General features: G+C 40.8%; 1 protein-coding gene across 5 annotated transcripts in view; it reads left to right on the plus strand.

Moving 5' to 3' along the window:
• Window positions 1-21,611, plus strand: part of MARK1 (microtubule affinity regulating kinase 1) — a 78,217-nt gene that overhangs the window by 24,929 nt on the left and 31,677 nt on the right. For all 5 annotated transcript variants that reach the window (XM_039883418.1, XM_039883419.1, XM_039883421.1 and 2 more), the window contains exons 2-6: window positions 5,637-5,840; window positions 7,050-7,103; window positions 14,424-14,472; window positions 15,590-15,655; window positions 18,206-18,276. In XM_039883418.1, coding sequence (XP_039739352.1) covers window positions 5,637-5,840; window positions 7,050-7,103; window positions 14,424-14,472; window positions 15,590-15,655; window positions 18,206-18,276 — 444 coding nt within the window. The remainder of the gene's footprint in view (window positions 1-5,636; window positions 5,841-7,049; window positions 7,104-14,423; window positions 14,473-15,589; window positions 15,656-18,205; window positions 18,277-21,611) is intronic.

Here is a 21,611-nt window from a genome sequence, read left to right on the forward strand (position 1 = left end):
TTTTTTTTTTTTGAGGGAGGAAAATTCCACTCATAATTTAGGACAGTACAAAGCTACCTATTTTCTGTAAAAGGATATAAAAACCCAAATGTGTACCATTCTGCTTTCCTATTTTAGTAAGGCATTGTTTGCACCAGCTCTCGAATCAAGAATGGAGTAGTAGGTGTGAAAAATGAGTCGAATCTAAGGGGAAAATTCGTTAAGTCACAGCCATCAGATATCTTTCCGTTCCATTCTCACTGAGCCTTTGGCCCGCAGCGTGGATGGTCCATTTTTTCTCAGCGGTGACCATCACGAGGAGCCTGTGGATACGTGCGGTGAGCTAGCCGCTGATTGTGGTGATGCTGCCATCGTGAGATGGTGATATCCGGAGAATTCTGTTTGGACACTTGCTTGGGGAAACCGGCCCGTACTCTCGACTTGTTGGAGTTGTCCTCACTGTTGTAGAGGAACAGAAGGAAATGCAGAGAGGTGGCGAGCGTGCTGTGCTTGCCCTGATCTGTGAGCCTCGGCTGCCTGCTGAGCCCCTCGTCTGGTCCCACTGAGAAGAGGGGCGTTGGGGGCAGCAACGCCCGAATGGGAGTCGGTGGAGGCAGACGTCTCCCAGCCCAGGAGCTCTGGCTGTGGCCTCTGCCGGAGAAACTGCCTGTGTCACAGAGGCCAGCGGGAGAGTCCAGGGGGATTTCTCCTTGTCCATGTCCTTAGGACTAACTGTGTCATCAGACCTGCGATCTCTTCCTCTCACCGTCTCGTTTCTAGTTAGAAGCAGAGTTGGATAAGCGCAGTCCCCTGGGTACAGCAGAGTCCGCCCTAAGGACACATGTTCTGTGCGGACACTGGCCGTGATAGAGGTCCTGAGGGAGGATGGCTTCTGACGTTTTCGGACACTGAATGTTGGCTAGGAGGAGGGGTCAGGAGGCAACTCAGCGTTCTAGCAAAGAGCGTAGGCTTTGGAGTAAGACAGACGTGGCTCTGACCCCTGGAACTGCCCTCGGCTAGCCGTGTGGCCACTGGCAGTTTGTTTTACTTGCCAAGCTTCTGATTTCTCATCTATAAAATCAGTAATGTTACAGCTTCTCAAGTTTTCAATGAGGATTAAAGAAAGTCACGTCTGGAAAGGCGCCCATCACGGAGGACGCTGTCAGTGCTGAGTGAAGGATGGCCGCCGTCACGATCATTGGCCCGTCGTAACGTTCTTCCTGTTTTCAAGGATTGCAAGGAGTTGTCAGTGTGTTCTGGTCATGGTGAGACAGGACGAGGGAGGAGGGGCCGGATGAGAGGACCACCATTTAAAATAATATAAATATGGCGTTGTTTTATCACATAATATATGCGCCGAAGCGTGTGTGAGCTGGCAGGTGTGCTGCGGTGTGGAGTGTAAAAGGCGTGCGCGGCGCGGTGTGCGGAGGTGTGCACGCAGAGCGCATGCATGAGCGCGGTGCGCGTGCAAAGCGCGGCACAGCGGGGAAGTGGCAGAGCGGAGGGGAACGTGGTATCGAATGGGTCAGAGTCAGCTTCACCAAGAAGATGAGATCTGGGGAGCGACTCTAGTTGCTGAGGGAGGTGGCCGCACAGGGATCTGAGAGAACCTTCCAGGCGGAGGGACTAGCTGGGTCAGGGGTCCTGTGGTCCAGGTGTGCCGGACCTGCGTGAAGGCCAGCTGTGAGGCCAGGTGGGCTGGAACAAGGCGAAGGAGAAAGGGACTGTTAGCAAGTGAGTCAGAGAACTAACAAGGGGTCACGTTGTATGGGCCGTCGTAAGGACTTGGATTTTCACTGTGAGTGACGGGGCAAGCTTAGAAACAGGGTGACATGACACAAGGCTATTAGGGGACGAGTGCAGTAGTCTAGGAAGCTCAGACTTGGGTGCCAGCCGTCGGGGGGACGGGAGGGAGGCGATGACAGTAGATGGATTCTGGGTGCATTTTTCACACAGAACCAATAGGATTTCCTGACGGATTGAATGTGGGGTCAGAGGAAGAGGGAGGGAGGTTCGAAGGGTCTGAGTCGAGGGCGACCCCGGAGTTTCTGGTCCGAGCACCTGGCAGGGTGGGTTTGCTGTCACCTGAGCTGGACAAGGCTGAGGCGGAACAGGTTTTGCAGGACTCGGGGCTGCAGACCAAGTCGGGACATGCTGAGGCTGAGCGCTCACCGGACATCGAGTGGACGCGGCAGGGTGGCGTCTGGGAGAGATGGCCGGAGACAGAGACGGAGTGTCGCAGTTGTCTGCGCGCGCGCGCTATCTGACGCTCCGAGGCTGGGCGGGATCGCCAAGCGGGGTGGGGTAGTGTAGACAGAGGAGACAGGAATGCCAGGGTCTGAATTCCGGGGGCCCTTTGGCGTGGGGGAGCTGGGGAGAAGGGAGGCATCGGGGTCGGGGCCGCGGCAGTCAGGCCGGAGGAAGATGCGAGGCCAGGTGCGGAGAGCGTGTGGAGGAGGGGCAGTGACTCACCTGGTTCCGAAGATGCTCGGATGTCAAGTAAGATGCTCCCCCTCTACTCCGGCCTCTGGTTTTCATCGCTTTTCCCCTGTGAATTTACTTTCTCTCGTTCGAGAGGTCGTCCGGGATGGCGGTTCCCTAGACCTGGAATTGGCCGTTTTTCTTCAGAGGGCGCCACTGTCACTGGGTTGTCCATATTCTTAGGCCGTTTTTGCGGACAGAGAGGAAAACGGGCATTTTGTTAAAGAAGAAAGAATCAGTTCATACTGCTATTTCTGCTTCAGAGTTAATATTTAATATCGCATTATTTTTACTTTGATTTTATACTGAAAAATTCAAGTAACATTAACATAGAATTCCTTACTTGCTCCGTCTTATGTATGTATATAAAATAGAGTCTCCAGATAATGTAAGACTGCTGAACGATATTGAAGACCGCTTCATCTATAAGTGTATTCCATTAAGGATGTGCAGTCAAAATACAGTTTTAAAGTCACCTAGAATAAATTTTTTTTTTCTGGTTACATTACCAACTTAACATATGGTTAAGTTCGTTTGTTTTATTTCGTTTTAAGTATTTCAAGATCACATTTTCTTTTAGGTTTGCTTTTATTTTCTGAATGTTTAAAGTACGGACATGGTTTTAAATGGGAGCTAGATCACAAGGTACGTTCTGAGTGGTCTTACCTTCCTTCCGGTCACTCACTTCTGTCTTCTCCTTCCCCTATAGGTAACCGTTTTCATCAGTTTTCAGTTTATCCTAGTGTTTTGTTTTGTTTTTTTTAAATAGAAGCAAATGCGTATATATGTTGTATGATAGGTTTATCTAAAGGATGTTCTTTCCTGATTCCTAGAGTAATTCTCCTTCATAATTTCTTCATCTGTCCCCCCTCCCTCTGCCATTCAGTGTCTAAGCATAGGGACGGCGTTGGAAACTGTCGCATACAGTTTATCCTTTGGACGGGGAATTTTATCTAGTACGGTGTCAGAATGCACATCAGCGAAAGGCGGGTGTTGACCGCAAAGGGGCACGGGGAACTTGTTGGCGTGATGAAATGTTTTACATGTTTACAGTCTCCATTTTCAGGAATATACATTTGTCACAATACAGATTGTGTACGGAAAAATCGTGCGTTATTTAGACCTCGGTGAGGCTGACAAAATTTAGTAGAAGCGTCATACTATACTACTTGGCTTCCACCGAGTTAGTAGTTTTACAGGTCGTAATCATGTAAACACAAGGCTTTTTAACTGGAAATTCGGTTACACTGTCTTAGGAGGATGGGGGGCGGGGAGACTCAAAGATCTTAATCTTAATTGACCATAGTAGGAAATTAAGAGATTGTCTAAGACCCATGAGCCAAGAATTGTCAGTGAAAGCCTTTTGTTTTGAAAAAAGGGAAAGGCTGTAAGGGGGCAGGCTTGCCGTCGGGGAGGGTGACGTCAGGGAGGGTGGTATCTGGGAGGGTGGTACAGGGGATGTTTTTTGTTAGCAGCCTAGTAGAGTGACCTGACACTTCTGACCCCGTGCATATATCATCTTAATAAAAACTAATTGAAAAATTGGGGGGTAATGAATTGCTAAAGGTAACAATAGAAAAACCAAAAACGGGCATCGAACCCAGCTTAGTTGAGGGGAAAATAAAGCCTCCGATACGATGTATGGCTTTTCCTGGGCAGTCACATCTAAGCCGAATATGAAAGGATGAGTTGGGAATCACCAAATGATTCTTTCTGAATTGATCGATTATCAAGCATGTTTTCTCTCTCTTGCAACTGTGTGGAACTCAAGTAGTGCTTCCAAAAGGTTGTGTCGATTTACTTGTATTTTCTAGGTTTATATTTATGCCAACAGTGGAAAGATAATACCAATAAATCTTTTTCCTGTGTATTTTTCTTCTTAAGAAGCATGGCTGATCTGTCTAGCACTACTGTGATGTCGAATGAGTGATGGGATAGCCTCATCTCGTTTCTGTTTTTCTGGCTTATCACTCAGTGCTACTCTGTGATTTTCAAATTGAGGTGATAAATTGTCAATTTTCTTGGATAGAGTTAACTTCGCCTTCTGGTCGTATACCCAAATTAATCCTGAACCAAGCTTTTAAAAACTTAGAAAGCAGTAACATAGAAAAATGACTGACCTTGAGTTGTGCTTTGCATGACACTGGTAAATGGAATCATTGACGATGTTATTTTTAAGAAATTTCTGATCAAAAATTAGACAGGTTTTAGTAGTGGAGATAGGACGACAGAAGTCTGAATTATTTTGCGAAGAAAAGATTTCCTTCTTTTGCTAATTTGTTCTCCTCATCTTCAGCTATTTTTAAGAAGCCAGTTAAAGAAGGATGTTATGTTTAACATGTGTGATTCTATGTTTTCACAAAAACAGCTGGGAATTTTCCGTACGTAGGAATGTAGACAAAACTAGAGATGAGCAGGACCTATCAGGGCTGGTGAGACAGTTCGTTAGGCAGCTTTACCTGGGATCTCAGGTACTGACCTGCAAGCGAACAGGATGTACTGTTCACTGCCATCGTCGGCTAGTGTGAGACTATGAGACAAAGTGACATCTTTGCCTCAAGAACAGTACCGAGGACGACTGCAGTGGGTATTAGGTCACAGAGCCAAGCAAGGCTATCGATGGCTCTTGCTTGGGCGTGGTGAGCTGAGAGAGGGGTTTGGGCAGGAATTGATTAGAGGTCTACTTGAAGCAGGCAGCTGGTCGGTCAGTCGGCTGAGTTACACGCACAGCAAATGAAAGAGTAAACACGGCAAGCCATCGGTCTAGTTTAAAGGAATGGAACTGTACTCATGAGGTTTCGTCTTAGCATTAAAGACATTTTAATGACACGATCTGGACTGCATTGTCATCCGATCAAACCTCAAGGTTTAACACCCTTACAGGAGTGTTGTCTGTGGAGCTCCTATTCATTTGTACTTTTTAAATCAAAAACATATACCCAAAGCTATGCAGAACATATCATTCTATATTCTCCCTGGCAATAGCTATATTCTCCCTGGCAAAGGGGGCTCAAGCCCAGTCGAAATCATAAATAGAATACTTAGATTTTAAAATCATGTAATGCAGTGTATTTTAATTGAAGAGGAATTCTTAATGAAAATTATTTGTAGTCTTTTTGACTGTCCTTTTCTAATCCAATTTAATCAACAGTGAAATCTCGAAACCTTTTTCTTAGCATACATCCGTGGATGGATACACAGAACCACACGTCCCGCCTCCCAAGTCAAGCAGCAGACAGAACATCCCTCGGTGTAGAAACTCCATCACGTCCGCTCCAGACGAGCAGCCTCACATTGGAAATTACCGTCTACAGAAAACAATAGGGAAGGGAAATTTTGCCAAAGTGAAACTGGCAAGACATGTTCTAACTGGTAGAGAGGTGAGTTTTCATGATGCCTTTTAATATTTACCTGGATGTCGCATATTTACCTCTCCAGAGGCTTGTTAGAAAGCTTTCCCACATCTGACAGCTGGGAAGAAATGGCAGTCGCAGGATGCTACCTACTGGGAGATGTGTGAGTGGAACGCTGTGTCAGAGCATCAAACAGTGACCTTTGAATGTTTAGGAAAGAATCATCCCTACATATTAGCATCTCGAAGATCGAGTGTGATGCACATGGGCTTGTCTCAGACTTCTGTCTCATTATGTTGTTCCTGTAAACGTTTCTGGTTACCGTTGCTGTCTTGCCCCAAGAACTGGGCTAGGGTAACTTCTTATTAATTACCGCTGAAGATAAAGTAGGTTTAAATGTGTAGAAAGTAGCTCACTCATTTAGAGACCGCATTGAGCAAGTGTTACTATTACACAGAGGTTTTTCTCAGGTAATAAGAGAATTGGGTTTCTTAAATCCCATGTGTTTTAGATTGTGTGTAGCAAAAATTTATATATTTAATAATAATTATTAATATATGTAATAACTTATATGTTAAATATTAAACATAGTTAAACATCTAACATCCTATGTTACTTAATGTTTACTGGACCCAGTTAGGACATTATGAACAATCTCAGTCAGAGAATGTTTTTAGTAAGTTTTTCTTTTGCCCTAAGCATAATATTATTGTCACTTCCAGTTGAATCGAGTCCTCTCTGTCCGTTCTGAGCCCAGGAACTGTTCAGATACAGGCTGTATTAAGCAAAGACTTAGAGGGCATTCAAATCCATTTTGTTAGTCTGCCGTAAGGAAGCTAGGGTATTCAATTTCTCTACCCATGTGATCATCTTATTCACATAATACTTAAGATACTAAAGGTTTATAAGCCTGCACCATCTGCTAGTCATAACTTATCAGGATCAAGAGTATAAAAGATTAAGATATACATGATTTTTACTTTAAAAGGGGAAGCTTAGAGGAAATCACAAAAGCTTCATTTCATCATTGACTCAGAATTGAGTAGGTTAAAGACTTGGATCAATGGAATATATTCTAAGGCTGTCAAATTGTCAAAACTTTATTATCCAATTATGTGAACGCCAAATGTAGCCGAAGTATATATCTAGTTAGGAATGAAACAAAGATGTTTTCTTTATAAATTTTTATTCATTAAAATATATTCTCAAATATAGTTTAATGGTTCTCTTTTTTAGGTTGCTGTGAAAATAATAGATAAAACTCAGCTAAATCCTACCAGCCTACAAAAGGTATTTAATTATTTTAATAGTAAGTAATTAGAATGTGAGTTTATTTATATATGAGTTCTGTAAAGTCAGTTTTCCTAAATTTCTTATTAGGTGCAGTACTATATTTTATCACAGATAGTTGTTGATTTATTTCTTGGTTGCTTAATATTGTGTATAGTTATTCATTTATCCTAATATTCTTCCTCAGAAATATACATCTGTGAAGTGACCAAAATGCATGTATGTGTCAGTTTCACCATCCTTCAGCCTCCTAAGAAAACTCGTTTAGTTTGAGCTGGTTGTTTCCCAGACCTGCTGCACATTGAGCATTCTGTGATTTCTCAGATAGACATTTTAGTAGTTTATAAATGAAGCAGACACTTTAACATTTCTGCCTTATATGTCAAGTTCGTGGTTAATTTACATTGTGATTTTTATTAGCATATGAAGAGATCATAGTCACATATGTAGATGCCATGTAAATAACTTTGGATTCCTAAATCAGAGCGACTCTTATAAGAAATTTTTAGTACAGTATGTTTACCTATACTTGCTGTGATTCTAACAGTAAACGAAAAGTTTGTGTCTGTGATGTCAAGGCTTTCTGCTCGGCTTGGCTCCAGATAACTCAGTTTATTTAATTCCGCTTAGAGATCTGTGTTTGTACTTTCCAAGGTTCCTTTTAAATTTGACAGTCCATATAACAGTTCGTAGCTTCGGTATTTTCAACCAGTGAGAACATGGAAGGTTGGCTGGATTCTTCTTTCTCTGTGAGTGTGAGATAATGTACCTTAAGGGATGTCTTCTGGGAGAAACTTCTAGCACTGATCTTTCCGCCAACCGTGATGTGGCAGTAATAGTTACAAAAAGGCATCCTCCATGGGCCGATGAATTCTCCAGAGATGCCGTTTCCTGGGATGGAGCCACCGCCGGGCGAGCTTTTGTCTGCCCCTCTGCTGGGAGCCCCTATAAAAGGCAGTGACTGCATAACCGTGCTCGCCGGCTTTTCCCAAGAGGGCCCAGGGAAAGGCACAGAAGCAAAGTCGTGCTTATGGAAACATGAAGCCTAGTGGTGCTTTATCCTAATGACTAAAAAATGTACTTGTTGGGACAGGAAACTTCTGTTATAAATTCTGCTCATCTTGCTGATAAAGTACGCCTTTTTCCAGATAGGCATATAAAGAGTAGAAACTTTGTTTTCCTTAATCTGTGAAAATTAAAGCAAAGGAAAGATTGAAATTCTCTAAATGTACCAGTACAGTGTATGTATGTGGTTGTCTTTTAAGTAATTTCTATTTATGTTCGTAGATTGGGTTTCTGTTAAAAGTTTTGGAAAAAACAGGTCCACGCTTGATTAGTTCTCATGCATTGGAGACCTTTTGGCGGTCGATCTTGCCAGCACTAGGACAGTGATTTTGCACAAGCAAGAAAAGTGTAAAAAAAAAGTCAATAATTAACATACGAAAATTACACTTATTAAATGAGTAATTTATTGACTGCCACTGTTGGCATGTTATCTGTTATGTAGAATGTCAGATGGCAGCCTAAGCCACTTAAATTTTGGTGACTTTTCAGATAAAGCCAATAGGCCTCTCTGGTAAGCTAACTGAGTTGTCTAGCACATCTGCCAAATCATCTGTGTTGTGTTGATGGATTTGGTCACTAACGGTAGAGGAGGAAGACAGGACAATGAAAGCAATATTCTAATGAATAGTTAATCAAATTATCAAGAAACCAAACTTGAAAAACCAGTCACAAAATCGACAGATATTTCCATCAAAGAGAAAACAGACAGAGCCCTTCAGCAGTATCCCTTAGATATCTCTGTTGGACTTACGTTGAAATATCATTTACTCTCACACGTGCGTGCTTCCCAGGATGTCCTACCTGACAGCGGAAAGAACCACTCCCGTGCTGCGTCCTCCTTCCGGATGCCTCTTTGTGTGTGTGTGGACCGTTTAAAGGGAAAGTCACGACTGATGCTTTTGTGGGTCAAATGAAAACCGAGCGATAAGAGAAGAGTTAACATCTTGGGAGCTGGGTCGCGGACTCCAAGAGTTGTCTTTGAATCAATAATGACGAAACACCAAGAGGGCCTTTTTTTTTTTTTTTTCTATTTTGCAAGGAGTCATTCTGCCGTGTGAATAAATACGATTATACCTAATACCCTGTCATTCGTCGCTTCATGCGCCACGAAATTAGTGGTCGGCAACATGCCTCTGATCTCGATTTGGTTTCGAAGGAAATTCTGAAAACAGAGCTGATCATACAATCATGGCTATGGAGAGATTTGTCTCTTTAGCATACAGTGTGAAGAATTGGCGAGAAGTATTTCTTTCGCACTGAAACATGACAGATTTTGAGGGAAAAGGTGTTCAAACAAGTTTCTTTTGAAACGTGATACCAATAACGTTAGTGTTTAGCCACAATATCAGCAGTTTAAGCATAAGATAACCGGATCGTCTGAAAAGACCAAATTGTGTTTTAAGCCGTTTACTGACCAAAAATCTGACTTTCTCAACCTGTTGGCCTTCTTTAGTTAATGGAGTCCTTTCTTCAGGGAAAAACCCTTCTCTCTCTCAAACAGTATTAAATGCCCCTGCCCTCTAATTAAAATTAAGCATTCATAACTGAAGACATTATAAAGAATTGCTGTGGCTTTTTCGGCCATTTGCTTGGGTTTTGGAGGTAGTTTGGTTTGGTTTCATTTTTGATGCTTTCGTTGCCTGGCCTTCATTATCTAACGCATACGTCTATTTCTATATTCTATATAAGGTTCACTGAAATAGCTGTGGAAGTGTTTTTTTCTTGGAAATGGAGGAAGCTAAGAATCTTTAAATCACCTATGAATTTTAGACTAACCATCTGGCTGTTTTAAAAGTCATATTCTCATTTAGTTATTGGAAGAGTCACACTCCTATTTTGTTCTAAGTTGGAAAGTTTATTGACATAGTAAACTAGTTTATTTTTAATTTTTGGATGGGGACTTCAAAATGTCTTTCCCATTTTAAGAAAAGTTGCTTTCTCATGATTTTTTTTGAACTAAAATATTTCATGTCTAATTTTTTTTTTTTTTTTTAAGAAATAAAACATTGCAGACACAGTTAAAGTCCTACGTGCCATTCCTGGGTTCTATTTCTATTTTTTCCTAGCTAGGAAAAAACTACTATTCTGAATTAGGTCTTTCTTATTCCCATCCAATTTTTAAAAAATTTTCACATATGTGTATCTGTACATAAAATACTACATATTGTTTATTTTTAATCTTCCTATTCTTCTGCAACTCGCTTTCTTCATAGGGCATTTTCATAGAGCATTTTCTTACAGTTTTATTCTTATTAGTCTATATAGTTTAGCTCATTTATTTTCACTGCTGTTATTATGTAAATATGCCATGGTTTACCCATTCTCTTCTTAACAGAGTCTACAGTTTGTCTGTTTTTCTTTCGGTGGATATTTAGATTGTTCCTGGCGTTTTCGTGTTTCAGTTTGGGTTTTATTCTAGTTAGTTAGATTTTTGTTTTCGCTGTTACACACAGTGCTGCAATGATCATTATCACGTATATCTTTTTGAGAAGACACGTAGAAGAATATCTCTCTTCGAGTGGAACTGCTGGCTTGCAGGGTGTGCACATTCTCAGCCTAACTAGACATTGTCAAACTGCTCTGCAAAGCTGTTTAACCAGTTGATACTTGTGAGATTTACTGTTGCTCTACTTTATTGCTCCTCCGTTACCAGATTTCTTCCTTTGTGCCGACTTCGTGGACTTCTTGTTATCATTTCCGTGATTTCTAGGGAGGTTGGCCATCTTTTAAAATGTAATCTGTTTTATGTTTAATTTCTTCCCTCTGAAGTTATTTGATTTGATATCTCAAAAGGTTCCATTTATTTAGCACCAGCTTGAGCCTAGAGTTGTGCAAGACCCTGGGAATGACTTAAGCATTATAAAATGGATACCAGTTCATAAAAAAAAAAAAGAAGAATCTTACACTCTCTCTATGAAGTTAAAACTTTGGGAAAGTGGAACAGGCTAATCCTTCTGTTACTTTGACTACAGGTTGTCAAGTTTGGGGAGTACCACTGGACAGTTGTTTTGTTTGCTTTTTAATTAGAAATCGTCTAATATATATTCATTTATGATATTCAGATCTCTTTATCTGAACTCCTGTACCATGGGTAGAACTGAAGAAGTTAGCCTAAGGTGTCACACTGCTATGAGCAATAACTTTGCAAAGCGTTTGATGTCTCGTTAAGATGTCTGAAGGCTGAAAAAGGAGCGGAACGATGATCTTAGAAATTAGAAAAGGGTTCTGTTAATATAGGCAAATCATATATAAAATCCCTCATTGAATGGTGCTTCTGAGGTCCTGGCAGTCTTTTGGAACTGAGAACTGAATGTCACCTTCAGGATAAAGCAGCGGTCACACTTCACATTAGTTAGAGGCCAGTGAGATGCTGTCAGAGATAGAGGTAGAATTTTTACTCGGTTTACAACGAAGGCAAAGACAGGCTCTTACCTTTCCTCAAACCCAAATCAGAGCAAGAGACTTGCAAGGCCAATAAGGCTGTCGTACGGCACAAGAAGATCTAAATGTCACCCTCCTTCTGTGAGCTCAGTTTACTGTGACTCTGATGACAGCCTGGAAAGCTTTCCCAGTGGGAATAAGCTTGACCCCCTGCCTTCCTGAAGTTCTTGATGGCCACAGTTATTTTCCTCAAGATCAAACAAGCAGCGACCAGTCCTGTGTCATTGGTGAGCCCGAAGCAACACGGTGAGCAGATGCGGAGATGCGTTTGACTGGTCCCTGACCATGATGCTTCGGGCATCAATAGAACAGGGTTGTCCAAGCCATGTCCACGTGGCCACTTAGGCAGAAGGAATGGAAGAGGGAGGAAGGATCAGTCCCTGAGCCCTAAGCAGGAAGGACTGACCTGAAAAGTAAATAACTCTCCACAGACTCGAGGGTTGTTTACTAACTTCACTCATCTGGAACAAAGCCAGCCAAGAAGGAAACAGTAAAAGCCTCCAAAGGACCGGAAAAGCTGTCCCCAAGTGCAGACAGCAAAGTCCCTGCCTTTTAGTCACGGAAGACCCATCTCAAGTCTTCACTCAGCGCGGATTTCTCTAACTCAGCAAACTACTGTCGCAAACTCTGGCCTTAATTTCCAGCCCACAGCCAAGGCGAAACCATACGTTTGGAGGCATTGATGCATGCAGAGCTCCCCTGCTAAATTTGTACATGCTGGAAACATCACGATGTCACAGTTTGAAAATGAGAAAGAAAAACAACAGGAAATTAGAAACTAAAGCGGTGCTGTGGGGTATTCAGTCTATTTGCAAAAACCTCTGTTTTCCTTACTTGAGCCTGAACGCCTGATACATCCAATAATTGGCTTTTTTGAACAGTAACTCTCCACCTCAGGGGTAAACTTCTTATGGTCAAGTGTTCAGATCTCCTTCTCTCCTCAACCCTCTCCGTCTGTCCCGAGGACGAGCAGGCGCTGCTAGGACTGGCAGCCTCGCCATTAAAGGCCCGCACGGGGCTGAGAGGTGACATGTGTCTGTGCGGGTCACTGCTGCGCCCTCTCCCCGCTCCCTTTGACTCAGGCAGCTGACAGCAGCCCAGTCTCTCCTCTGTGCAGCCGACGGGAACATGAGAGTTGAGGAAGTGGGTAGGGAGAGTCATGGAGAGGGAGAGACAGCTTAGACCTTGACTGAATCCACATGCTGCCATTTTCAGCTGGCCCAGATTCTCTTAGACCTGGAGCGCTAATGACCCGAATCTAGCCGACGGTGGAAAGTGTTTCTTTGGGAGGAAGAGGGATTGGCGGAGCAGGATTCTGGCATTTCGTTATCCCGAGTCCATATGCCACCGAAAGCGCCCCAGTCGCCTCTTCCACCAGCATCCCCTCTCCCTTTCCACCCCGCCCTCGTGCACGCAGCCCACACACGTGTTCACGCTCTCGCGTGTCAGGGTTCTTTCTCGTTGCTTGTCAGAATCTACTGCAGAAGGGGAAACTAAGGATGGGACAGTATATCCACGACGTCGTTGACATCTAGGAACCCGATGGCTGTCTGTTACTGTTTTAACTGGAGTAAGACATTACTTTCTGATGGGAACTTGGGTCCTTCCCGTACCCGTTTCTCCAGCTTCATCTCCAGGGGGAAGGGGAGCGGCCTCCTCCTCAGGCACTGCTTTGGTTACGTCTCCCGACTTCCACAAGATGATTCGAATCCTGTCCTACCCCGGCTCATCTCTGTTCTTGGTAGAACAGAATAGCTACAGTCTAGGTTCTACTCGGGGACGAAATTCCTGAATTGATCGCCACTCAAAAGCCCAGCTCAGAAAACAACCAAATAAACGAACGAAAACGTGTCAGTGGAGGGATGCCTGAGGATCTGCGGCTAATTCATCCCTTCAGATTCTTTATTCTCAGACTTGGAGCTGCCAGGAGACATCGGCACGTTTTCATTAGTTACGAGATATGTCCCAACCCGTTTGCCGCTAAGAGTAGACGATGGAATTTGCCTATCACTTAATGAACATTAACAATAAATCCAAGAGTACCCACGTGACAGTGTCGTCCTCACTCTTTTGCAATGCGATGTGCTCGCTTGAAACAGAAGAAAAAAATCGATGATCGTCTAAGTCAGGATAAATCATCCAGGAACAGCTTGTGTACAGTAGGAAGACAGGGGGCTACGGGCTGAACCCCGAGGAGCTCCACGTCTAAAGGTTGAGTAGGGGGGAGCAGAGCCAGCAAAAGGCTGAGCAGCCGATGGGGCGGGACGAGGGTCCAGAGCGTGTGCTGTCAGAGCCTGGGGAGGATGGTCACCGTGCGTCGAAGACCACAGAGACCAAGCTGTACGCTCTGCTCTTGGTCCCAGTGTTGAAATGAGAAGGCATTTCAATCTTTCATGTTGTTTAGGATAAAAATCATATGAAGGATCATTTCATTTCATTTCCACAGTATTTTTCTTTTTTTCCCCCTAGTAATGTAGAGAGCAGTCAAATGAGTTTTTTTAATATAGTTTATTCTCACACACACACACACACACACACATTTTTCACACACACACGCAAGACACACACACACACACACACACACACACACAGACGAGACAGAACCATTCAAGTTCATCTAGTTAAAGTTGCCCTGGAAACCAGATCTCAGCAAAGTTAGACTTGGGGCTGAAACACAAACCTTGTTTCTTAGTTCATTACCGAGATCCTGTAGTGTCTTATGAGCAGATGAATTTCTTCAAGTGAGTGTTTTGATTGGTTCTCTGCTTGAGTGTTTTTTTATAATAGAAGTATGTCTACCTTTTTCTTTAATAGTTGTTTCGAGAAGTACGGATCATGAAAATATTGAATCATCCTAACATAGGTATGAAATTTATATATAAGTTAATGATAAACATTTTCTTCCATTTGAGGGTATTTGAAAGATATAATACTAAAGACTTTTTATATCAATAGAAGAAAAATGATAACCTGAGAAAATGATACTTTGGGTAAAAATAGACTGTAAAGAAGTTTACTAAAGACTACAAATTGCTGTTTTCTGCTAGGTTACTGTCTTCTGCTCTCCACTAAAATAATGGATGTAACTTGGAATTAATGCATATAAATGTTTTTTATATCTTTTTACTCAGTCTCTCTAAAGAGAGATTTCGTGCCAGGTATTTATAAAAAATGAATTCCAGATAACATGTATTGTGGTTTGAGTATAGTTTGTAGGCAGAGTAACTAATTTGAATTTAAAAAAATAAAGAGTTGATTTCAATTTTAATGAATTTATTTCTATAAATTCTGGTTTGCCCCCATATTAATAAATAAATTTATCGATTATATCTATTATATAAAGTTATTAGATTATAAGAAGTAGAAAACGTTCTTTTAATCTGTTTATTTTTACTTGTTTCTTGCGCATTTTAAAATCTTTTGTTTATTAGCGATATTAATGTGACTATTTGTAGTATATAATACCACAAATAGTCACATTAATATCGCTAATAAACAAAAGATTCAACTACATAAATCTGATAATTTAATTTTTAACCAGAAAATTTTATAATATCACATGATTATAGAATTTTTTTTGTTTCTGTACTAAAGATCTTTTAACATTTTATGATAGGCCCATTATAATATAGTATCTTTTAAAGCTTTAGGTAAAATTTATCATTCTAAAGAACTTTATCTTGATTTTAAGATTTTCCTTTTATTACATTATTCTAATTAGAAAAAGTTATGGTTTTTTCATCCCAGAAACTTAACTCTCTTTCGACTCAGCAACAGTTGGTTCCAAATCACTTCTTGAGAAATAGTTTTATTTCACCGTAGTAATAACCCTTGAGAGAATTTTTTAAGTTAAAATTATAATTAATAACCTTTAATAAACACTCAGATTTTCCACTGGTTTAGCGTTACCTCGGATTTTATTCGAGCGTATTCAGTATGTGCTAACAATTAAAGAGTTACATCTCTTATTTCTTTTTCAGTAAAGTTGTTCGAAGTTATCGAAACAGAGAAGACCCTCTACTTAGTCATGGAATACGCAAGTGGGGGTAAGATGAGGGGGATGGAAGCTGTCTGTGACGAGGCATACGGAATCCTCAGCACCTGACGGTTCATTGTAACGTTGCTGTCTTCACCGTTGTTTACGAGTCTGTGGTTTTATTAACATGTCTTTAAATGATATCTTAAGGAAAATCAGTGTTTGCCTGTAAGACCTCTTGACCTCACATTTAAAAGCTGGATTTTGGGTTTATTTAAAAATTACTTAGGGACATTTTTCAAAACTCTAAATTTGCACTTTTATCTATGAATGTTTCAATTCTCTTATCTAATTATTATATTATTACAGATCATATTATTACGATAATTAGAACCTCTTGACTATAAGCAGGGAATCTCAGATTCAGAAGGTACTTAATAAAGGCTACGGTACAAGCATTTTCTAGGTGAAATATTTACACATTTTCAAGATAATCCGTAAAACATTTCAATTGAAACAAGTATCGATCTACATATTTTCTAAGTCAGAAGATTGAGTGACAGGGCAGTAGTGAGACACGTGTAGGAGAATGCTTGATGGCTTTCAGGGCTCGGAAAATTGAAGCAGTTGAAGAAGTGGGGGAAGCTGTCATTTAAACTACTTTGGCTAATTAACATTTTTGCTCATCAGTAGAAAACTTAGTGTTGAGTCCTTTTAGCTGATAAAGTATATAGATTTTTCCGTTGATTCAAATTTTATGTAACTGGCATAAAAAGGATGTAGTCTAGTCCACAGCATGTAAATTATGCATGTTTATGCTGTCTCTTCAATTTCATAAGCAATTTACTACAAATATCAAATATATTTTAATTCCCTTTTCAGTTTTTTAATACTGGTTGAAAGTTTTGTTAGATTTGGTTTTCTACAAAGCTTTTTTCCATCCTCAAAATATCTCAGTGTAGGTTTTTCGACTTAATCTGAAGACCTCTACTATTACGTTTATCATGACTGGATTTAAAAAAAATTATTCAGCCATGCAAATTTGCATAAAATGTAGGTCTATAATAAAATCAATGAACCTACAAATACCACATAATGAGCTGTTCCTCTGTTTTTCTGTCCTTCAGTTAGATTTATGTAACAGTTTGTCAGCGTGGGAATCCTGAGCGTTATTTTTAGTTTAGATTCTTTTTGTTTCATTCGAGTCATCTAGAGAAAGGGGCCAGACATGCTTTGATGTGAGAAATTATAGGCTGCTAAAAAAATCTGTGGGCACCATTCTGTTTCTGCGAAGGCCCACCACAAGGCTGCGTTTATATTAACATGTGTACCGTTCTAACAGTGCGTGGTGAGTAATGTCGACCTCGCAGGTGCTCATGAAGGGGAGCGATGGCCAGGACGGAGTGTCCTCACTGCCTTCCTTCGCTGTCATAGTTGGGGACGGTGCAGGGTAGGGAGACGTGTCCGGAGTCCAGCCCACACCAGGAAGCCCCTCAGTCATTTCCGATTGCGCGTGCTAGGTCTGCTTTAGTCTTGCCCATCAATGACCCGGTCACAAAACCATCATGGTTCTGGCAGTAAGTTGAGAATCATTTTCTCGCCCTTTTAATCTAGAAATGGCAGGGCGACTCTGGAAAATAAAGCACTTTATGTTTTTCCTCTGAAGCATCCAGATCTTTTAGGGTTGACCCGGACATGCGCACAGAAGTCTAGCGTGAACAGGAAGAGCAGGGTCTGACAGCCTCCTTTCTGCCAGGAGTAGATGAGTTGATTCTGGTTCACTAAGGGGGCCAGAGCTTTCCAGTGACGGGGAAGGCAGGGAACTCCTCTATGATTTTGAATCACGTTTTGTCCAAAAAGAGCCTATTAAAGAAGGTGTCAAGTTTCCTCTGGAATAGTGCATTTATTCCTTCTTTCGTTCACGCAAACAATATTTACTAAATGTTTACTACATACTAGGTAATATTCTGGGTGCTAGAAACCCATGGATGAGCAAAGACGGAGTCCCTGATCTCAAGAAGATTACATTCTAGTTGAGAAAGCAAACCATAAACAGTATATAGTAAGCGAAGGACTGAGTCACGTCGACATTCGGTGTCTGAGTGTTCCAGGCAGAACTTGAGAGTAGTCACATTTTTCAACTCCTGTGTGTGCATCTTTCCCAGCCTAACCTCATATATCTAGAATTAACTACTATCATGAGTCAGCTAGAGCATCCATTCATTTGTTTCCATAGTTCCATTAAGTCATTTAAATATGCTTGATATAATATTTGTCTGACATTGTAGTGTATTAGTTTCATCTGACATACACCATTACGTATTTGATTTTTAGTATTTATATCATAGGATTGATATTATATATGTATACATAACATATCTATGTACCTAGATACAAATATATAATTTATTGAGTGCTTACTATATGCCAGTCACTGTGCTAATAAGCACACGCATTATTTCATTTAATCCTCATAATGTCATAGTTTGTGATTTACATAGAACGCTCAGAAAATTGTGAGCCAAAAGCTTTTTTAAAAACAGCAAAAACTTGACATTGCATATATTGTTAACTGAAGTTTCACGTCTGTTTTACTGCCTGCTTTACCTTTCCGATTCAGGTGAAGTATTTGATTACTTAGTTGCCCATGGAAGAATGAAAGAAAAAGAGGCCCGTGCAAAATTTAGGCAGGTACGGAAAGTAGTTTTCAACTTTGTCTCGCTGATATTTTTAGTGATGTTCAATGGACAATGTCACAAACTGCACTTTAGGGTACGTGGTATTTTAAGAAGAAAAATTCCTGCTTGCTTATGCTTTTTATGAATGGAAAACCGAAGAAAGAAATCTGTCCTTCCTGAAATTGAATTGGAGAGAGTCACAAGTGGTTATTTGTAGGGGGTCGTAAAAAGTGAAATGTGTATAGTTGAGGCTCATAACTCTGATGGTCTTAGAAATATAGACCAGATTGAGATAGAAAAATACTTAATCCTTTATTCAATAATTATTGCCAAGTATTGTTAGCTTCATGTATCAGTATATATGTATGCTGTTTGAAGAGGTTGTTGTGTTATTTTCTTTTATAATAGAAGATGTCTTGGTGTTAGAACTCATATTTTTGTGGATTTAAAGACCGCGGTCAGTTTCATTTAGTAAGTAGGCAAACGTGGCAGAAGAATATGATAAGATACTTATATTTCTGGTTCAACTCGAAAATGACTTATTACAGAAATGATAAAATAAGAAAAAATAATTGAAGTTGATCCAGGATTTTATTTTGAATTTTTTGGAATAAAGGGATTGAAATGAGTATGCTATATAAATTGCTGTAGAAGTGACAAATGAATTGTAAATGGGTCATAAAATTTACTGAAGGAAAGTTTCAGCAGACACCTTGCTATATCTCAAACTTTGGGATTTTAAATATTTGGAACTTAAAATACTTTCTTTAAAAATAGTTCAGTACCTCTCCTATGAGCATGCACACCGATTCTACAATTAAAGGGGGCCTGTATTCAGTAAGTTTGGGGAACACTGAATGCTGGTATCAGAGTCTTCCCTAAGAGAATTTGCATGCATGTTAATGTATAAACAGAGAGGTCCTAAAGAAGGGAAAGAAAAAGCCTGTTTAGCTTTTCTTTAGACGTAGCATTCTCCAGATCGGTCATGGCGTGACTCTGTTTTGCGAAACCTCTGTTACTAATATCTCACAGACTCGTGGCTTTTTGGAACACAGTTTGCAAAATGCTTTCTACCGAAGACCTACGTAGCCCTTTTATGCAGCATAGGCTCCTAGAAGCATTCACCTTAAAACAGCTGAATCCAGACAGAGCCGGGAATAAGGAAGCGGCGCTGAGACCCTGAATGGGGTCAACCACGTGCTGTAGGAAAACGCTACAGTCACCACGTTAAATGCCATTACTCTTTCAATATCAGTTACAATAGTCTTAGTGAGTAGCTGACCAACAGGAAAATTCCAATGGGCATTAAATAGTCCCATTGGGATCTCAATGTATATTTTAAAGACTGTTACTCCTCGGTTGTCTTCTTCTTAGTCAGCTGGTTTTATTTATTGATCGAAAACATAATACTTGTAGGGAACTGTACTAGGGTACTGTATGGAATAAGGGAAAGGCGAACATGCTTGCTCTTTGAAAGAGCTTGCCATCTTTACAGATGGACGGGAGCAAAACAGGCTGGGGCACAGATATTTTCCTAAAGATTCAAATAATCACTAATTGACTTTTGAAAAAAAAGAAAGTCTGAATTATTTTGAAATCAGCTTTACAGTCCTCGTGTTGCAGGTGTTAAGTGTCAAATGAATGCTGTTTAAATGTGACACGGTGGGAAATAGTTTCTTTATAATTATTTAGTATAAATATTCAATGTACGTACTATTTATGTTCACCCCAAATAGAAAAAGGTAAAGAACTCACATTTTTTCCAAAACCTGGGACACACACACACAGCATTTTGTAGTTATTTAAAAAAAAAAGGTTATATGTGTTTTTAAATTTATCGTGGTTTATTTTTCTTTAAAATTTAATTAAAACGTAAAGAATTAATAAATGTACATATTCTTTTATATTTGCTCTGTATTTTGTGAAATTACGTAAAAACTTTTTATCGGTAAAGAAACATACCTTATGGCAAGGATATACATATACGTGTGTCCTCGACTCTGCTGTCAGATACAGTAGAGACACTGGGACAGTTTAAGACCAAGTCAGCAGCATTGCACCGACCATACGACGCCTCTGCATTCCTTAGGATTTGAGGGCGTGCAAGAAAAGTTATAGTATTGACTCACCCCTTCCAATATCAAGGCTGCTACTTCAAGTCTAGGAATTCCTAACCCACTTATAAGTAACTTCAAAGCGACCCCAACAATTGCACCTCACAGCAAAAACAACATATCTGGTCTTAGGGGCAGTGCAGGGCTGATTGTGTATCGTGTTTTCACAGTCCGTCGCAGAAGGGCTATGGGGCAGTTCCTGGATCCAGTGATGGCAGTACAGAGTGTTTCGAGATGGGAGGGCTGGCCACAGACTAACGTGGGAAAACCTGGCTTGTGGGCGGGGATTCTTGCAGTGAGTCAAGAGCCAAGACTTCTCTTACAGGGCAGAGATGGCACCTGCTAGATAAGTGTGGTGATTAGCATCATGAACCACCACGTTTGACTGCTGGAGGTCAGAGATCGTAGAGTTTGCGGAGCATGAATGCTTAATACGGAGCATGCTCTGTAGTTATCTTTTCCATTCTTAAGGCTTTAAGGCTCAGGGGGGTTTTATTCCAGAAGTGCCTATGGAACTGCTTTCATAGAGATCATTTTGTCTAAAGCGAAATGCAGGTTTGGTAACCAAACTGTTACCTATAGCACGCCTCCTTCACTGTATCAAGGCAAAGTCACCTGAAAAAGATAATGTCATTATCCGCAAATTTCTGTCATCCATGATACAAAAATAGCCTTACAGTATGAACATCTATATAGCCCATATATTATGCTCAATAAGATGTATCAATATTTACATGTAAGTGTATCTTGGATAATAAACATATTCTAATGAAAATTGCACATTAGAATTTTGAAGCACGTTGTTTAAGAACGCTAACCCTGCAAATAGGCATTGTAAGATTCCGCTGTGTTTGGGGACTCACTCTTCAGATGGATCGTGATTATTCAGTCGCTCTGCTCAGGAGCACCTGCTTCGTTTGGAATTCAGAGCCTCGCCAGCCTGTCCGTCAGGGTTTACTGTGACCATTTCCCACCTCCTGTTTGAAGACATCGTCTGGCTTCACCATCAGTACATTTTCCCACCTCATTCCCTACCTCCCCATCACCAAATCTCCACGTTTTAAAATATTACTATCCTTCAGGGATGGCTTAGATCAAACATCACCAATTCCAGGAAGCATTTCCAACTGAATCGATTCTTTATTTTTCTTATGATTCCTTCCTTCTTTGTACGTCCGCTTCTGTGTTCTGCTGTGTATTATGGCTACTTACGTATATGTTTTCTCCTCCGGAT

The sequence above is a fragment of the Pteropus medius genome, unplaced genomic scaffold (assembly GCF_902729225.1).
Source record: "Pteropus medius unplaced genomic scaffold, Ma_sr-lr_union100, whole genome shotgun sequence".
Classification (NCBI taxonomy): Eukaryota; Metazoa; Chordata; class Mammalia; order Chiroptera; family Pteropodidae; genus Pteropus; species Pteropus medius.